This window comes from Tupaia chinensis, unplaced genomic scaffold, assembly GCF_000334495.1.
Source record: "Tupaia chinensis unplaced genomic scaffold, TupChi_1.0 Scaffold000418_1, whole genome shotgun sequence".
NCBI lineage: Eukaryota > Metazoa > Chordata > Mammalia > Scandentia > Tupaiidae > Tupaia > Tupaia belangeri.
In genome coordinates, this window is record NW_006159923.1 from 2,247,261 (window position 1) to 2,252,609 (window position 5,349).

Here is a 5,349-nt window from a genome sequence, read left to right on the forward strand (position 1 = left end):
GGGAAAGTGGGAAATAACTCCCCGTGGGGTCGGGAAATGGCCATGCCACAGTCCCTTTTCCATTCCTTGATATTTTGGGCACAGTGCACATACATGTACCTGGTGTGTTTCTCAAGCCACTGGGTTTGGTACTTAAATAGTGGTATCTAGTGGCTTAACCACCATGCCACCTGCTGGCCTTGGACTTGTTTTCTAAGAATAATTTTATTTATTATTATTTTAAAATTTGCTATGGAGCACATGCACTCACCAGAGGGAGGAGTGAGAAAGGAAGCTGCCAGGTCTAGGATTCAAACAGGTGATTGGCCATGTGGGAGTCCAACGCCCTAACCACCGTGCCACCTGCCGTCTCTGTGGACTTGTTTTCTAAATAGAGAACATTCTTGTTTGTACATCAGGCTCCCTTTACTTATTATTTATCCCTTTACTAGTGCCTTTTATGGTTTAAAATTTTATATCTTTCACATTAAAATGGGGCCTGTGGGGTCAGCAGGTGGCATGGTAGTTAAGGTGCTGGATTTCCACATGGTCCACCATGGTTTGAGTCTTAGACCCAGCAGCTTGAAAATCACACAGGACATGTGTGTGTGTGCGTGCACCCAAAATACTGAGGGGAGAGAAGAGACTGCGGTATGGTCATTCATCCTAGGGGGAGATTTCTTGCTTTATTCTCTCTGAATCTCCCTGTCTCTCCTTTTTGTCATAGGCACATGTCCTAAGACAAAAAAAAACTTAAAAAGGGGAGGGGGCCTAGGGTCAGCAGGTGGCATGGTGGTTAAGTTGTTGGACTCCTACTTGGCCAAGTACTGTTTGAATCCCCGACCTGGGGGGTTGAGACTTACACTGGGTCTGTGTGTGTGTGCTCAAAATCTAGAGAGGACAATGGAGGACAAGGTATTACAATGCGGCCATCTCCGATGGGCGGGTGATTTCTTACTTTCCCTCTGTCTCGCTCTCTCTTTTTTTTGAGAGGTTTTTGTTACAGAGCGTGGGCGCTAGGCAGACAGAGAGAGACAGAGATAGAAAGCGAGAAATCACCCCCTAGGGGGTATGGCCACGTCGCAATCCCTTCTCCTCCATTCTCCTCTTGGGATCTTGGGCACGCACGCACATGCGCCCAGCGTGAGAAAATTATTTATTTTATTTTATTTATTCATTCATTTATTTTTTAATTTGACCAGAGAGAGACAGAGGGTGAGAGTGAGAGAGAGGAAGCCAGCGTGAGTTTTAAGCTGCCGGGTCCGGGACTCAAACCGCGGTCGACTACGTGGGAGTCCAGCGACATAGCCATTACGTTAACTGCTGGTCCCCTCCCTCTGTCTCTCTTGATAGTGCATGCACTCTATTGCGAAACCCAAAAAATGAGGGGAGACTAAATTTTCGGCTGGCTGGTTGGGCAGTTTATTTCAGGTCTGAAATCCAGACTTGGGGCTGGAGTCCTAGTGTCTCTGGTTTGGTGTCTTGGGGAAGAGGATGAGACTTAACTGAGTGTTGCCACAGGTCCGCCCTGGGCGTCTCCCTAGGAAGTGCTTGTTCTCACTTGCATGCCTAATGTAACACATGTCCTCTCTTTCTCATATGCCGTAGAAGATGGCAGTGAACGTGTACTCAACCTCAGTCACTAGTGATAACCTAAGTCGACATGACATGCTGGCCTGGATCAATGAATCTCTGCAGTTGAATCTGACAAAGATTGAACAGTTGTGCTCAGGTAAGAGAACTCCTCCAGACCACTTTCCTAGGAAAGCCTGCAGGTTCTTCAGGAACATGCTAAGCCTGTATCTGGCTGCTAAGCCTTACAGAGAGGTTCAGGGTCTGTATTAGATTGCCTCATTTCTTTCTCTCAGCCCTTTTTGCTTTTAAAAATAATTGTGTTTAAAAGAACATGCTTCAAGGTCCACAGAGGGTATAGCAGTTACGTTGGTAGACTCCCACATGGCTGACTATGGTTTGAGTCATGAACCTGGTAGGTTGAAGCTCAATGCTGGGTGTGTGTGCATGCGTGGCCACGATCCTGGGAGGAGAAGGAATTGCAGTGTGTCCCTCCTCTGGGGGATAATTTCTCACTTTCCTTCTCACTGTCTCTCTCTCTCTCTCTCTCTAGCAAGCACACATGCCCTAAGTCAAAAGCCTCTACAAAACGAACATGTTCAGATGGCATAGTGGTTATGTCATTGGATTTCCACATGACTAACTGTGGTTTGAATCTTGGACCTGGTGGCTTGAAAATCATGCTGGGTGCCCAAGATCCCAGGATGAAGATGGAGAGGGGATTTTCACATGGCCATTCCCCTTGGGGGTTGATTTCTCACTTTCCCTGTCTCTCTTTCATTTTTCAAAAAAATTATTTATTCATTTATTTATTTATTTATTTATTTACTTTTTTGGAGAGGTTTTTGCTATAGGGTGTGTGCACTCGCCCGAAAGAGAGAAACAGACAGAAAGCGAGAAATCACCCCCCGGAGAGATGGCCACGCCACAATCCTTTCTCCTCCATTTTCCTCTTGGGATCTTGGGCACGCACGCACACGCGCCTGGCGTGAGTATAAGCCACCGGGTCCGGGATTTGAACCGTGGTTGGCTACATGGGAGTTCAGTGACATAGCCATTACTGCTGGTCCCTTCATTCATTTATTTTAATTTGACCAGAGAGAGACAGAGAGAGAGGGAAAGTGTTTAAGCAAGCCACCAGGTCTGGGACTCAAACCATGGTCGGCTGCGTGGGAGTATCCAGCACCTTAACCACCATGCCATCTGCTGCCCTCTCTTTTAAGAACACATACGTCCCGGGAACCAGCAGTTAACATAATGGCTATGTCGCTGGACTCCCACGTAGTCGACCGTGGTTCGCGTCCCGGACCCGGTGGCTTAAAACTCACGCCGGGCATGTGTGCGTACGTGCCCAAGATCCCGAGAGGAGAATGGAGGAGAAGGGATTGCGGCGTGACCATCCCCCCTGGGGGGTGATTTCTCGCTTTCTGTCTCTATGTCTCTCTCTGTCTGTCTGGCGAGCGCACGCGCCCTATAGCGAAGAAAAAAAAAGAAAAAAGAAAAAAAAAAAAAGAACACATACGTCCTAAGGCCAATTCTTTATTAAAAAAAAAAGAAAAAGAAAAAGCATGCTTCTGGCCACATGTCACTATCTTCCACTATAGAAGCTGTGTTCTGAGGCCTGCAGTTTATTTCCAACTTTTCATCTATGCTCTTTTTTTTTTTTTTTTTTTAAGAATTATTTTATTTAACTTTATTTTTTATTATTGTTATTTTTCATTTTGATCAGACAGAGAAAGAGGGAGCGAGAGAGGGAAAGTGAGAAAGCAAGCCACTAGGTTCAGGACTTGAACCACAGTCGGCCATGTGGGAGTCCAATGCGTGTTTAACCACCATGGTCGACTACATGGGAGTTCAGGGACATAACCATTATGCCAACTGCTGGTCCCTGTTTATATTTTCTTTTTCAAAAAATTTTTAAAGAATTATTTATTTATTTATTTTTTCACATGAGCTTTGCCAGCGAAAGAGAGAGAGAAAGAGAGAGAGAGAGAGACACAAAGAGCGAGAAAGCAAGCCGCCAGGTTTGGGATTCGGACCGTGATAGGCCATGTGGGAATTCCAGTGCCTTTACCACCACACCACCCACTGGCCCGGTAATTATTTTTTAAAAGGGCAATATAAAGTTTATTCTTCCTCTGAAGACTTTTTATTTAGAGAGGGAGATTTCTGCTCCTAGGCTCTGTGCGCTTACCAGAGAAAGCGAGAAATCACCCCCTGGGGGGAATGGCCACACCATAATCCCTTCTTCATTCTCCTCTTGGGATTTTGGGCACACATGCACACATGCCTGGTGTGAGATTTTTTTTTTTTTTAAATATATTATTTATTTACATTCATTCACTATACATCATTACAACATACAAAATGAGATTTTCCATACAGAGTACACTGTATATTGTCTTAATCAAACACTTCAACATACATGTTATTGTCAACAAATAATTTTCCATTTCTTGTTTCCTGTATGTTTTGCTTTTTTTTCCCCCATCCTTGATTCCCTATCTCTTACCCTCTGCTATCTCCCACTCTCCTCCCACACTGTCTCTGGTATCTATGTTTGTTTTCTATACTGTTTTTCCCCTACATTTTATTGAATTACTAAAGATGTTAATTAATCTAAATATTTTGATAGCAAACACAGCTGATATTTACATTTCCATGAACACAAGTCTAACTTTAGGCATCTTATAAAGTAGCACCTAGCTAGGGCTATATTTCTTACTGCAGTCATCAAATAGATATTTTTTTCCTGAAACTTTTTTCTAACTTAATTTACATTCTTCCCCTAAGCATCATCACAGCATACAAAATGTGATTTCCTATCCAGAATATATTGCATAGTGACTTAATCATGCATATTATTATCAAAAATTTTCCATTTCTAGTTTCTAGAATTTTTTTACCCCTCTTTCTAACCCTCTGTCCTTTCCCACCCTCTCTCACACTATCTTTGGTGTCTACAACTGTCTTTCATTCCTTTCCCAACCACATTGTATTGATCACACAATTTCTTAAATAATCTGACTACTTTTAATAGTAAGTTCACTTGGTACTATTAAAAAAACCAGTTTTAATTTAAATTAAAAAAATGCTAAGGAACCTTGCTTAAAGCCAGGAAACAGGTTAGGAATCTGTTCAAATGGAAGGTGCATGAACCTATCAGTCTCATGTACTTTATCTTCTGTTGTGGTTCAATTTTCCCGATTAAATTCTGGGATATAATTTTTTTAAAAAATAATTATTTTTATTTAACTTTATTATTATTATCATTGTTATTTTCCAGTTTGATCAGAGAGAGACAGAGTGAGGAAGTGAGAAAGCAAGCCACCAGGTCCGAGACTTGAACCATGGTTGGCCATGGGGGAGTCCAGCGCCCCTAACCACCATGCCACTTGCCAGCCCCCAAATTCTGGGATATAATATTCAACTCTAGACTTGTCCCTACAATTAAGTTGGCCACTTTTTTAGTTTTTGAACTCTTACTTCCATGTATCTGTATTTAATTTTCCTGATATAGCACACCCTTGAGAACTTCTTAGAGATCTGGTCTGGTGCTGGTAAATTCTTTCAGGTTTTATTTATCTGAGAATGTTCTTGTCTTTTCTTCCCACATGAAAGATAATCTTGCCGGGTACCGTATTCTTGGCTGAAATTGCTTTTCTCTTAACACTTTGAGTATATTTATCTCATTCTTTCCTCGCTCACATTGTTTTTGATGAGAGGTCTGCTGTTAGACTGATGGGATATCCTTTGTAGGTAACTTGCCGTTTCTCTCTTGCCAGTCTTAGTATCTTG

The 5,349-nt window shown here is 42.7% G+C and overlaps 1 protein-coding gene across 1 annotated transcript in view; it reads left to right on the top strand.

The window, feature by feature from the left end:
• The first annotated feature begins 1,567 nt into the window (after positions 1 to 1,567).
• The window catches only part of MAPRE1 (microtubule associated protein RP/EB family member 1), a 36,442-nt gene continuing 32,660 nt past the window's right edge, over positions 1,568 to 5,349 (top strand). Inside the window, exon 1 of the mRNA XM_014590225.2 lies at positions 1,568 to 1,711. Coding sequence (XP_014445711.1) covers positions 1,591 to 1,711 — 121 coding nt within the window. The 5' untranslated portion in view covers positions 1,568 to 1,590. The remainder of the gene's footprint in view (positions 1,712 to 5,349) is intronic.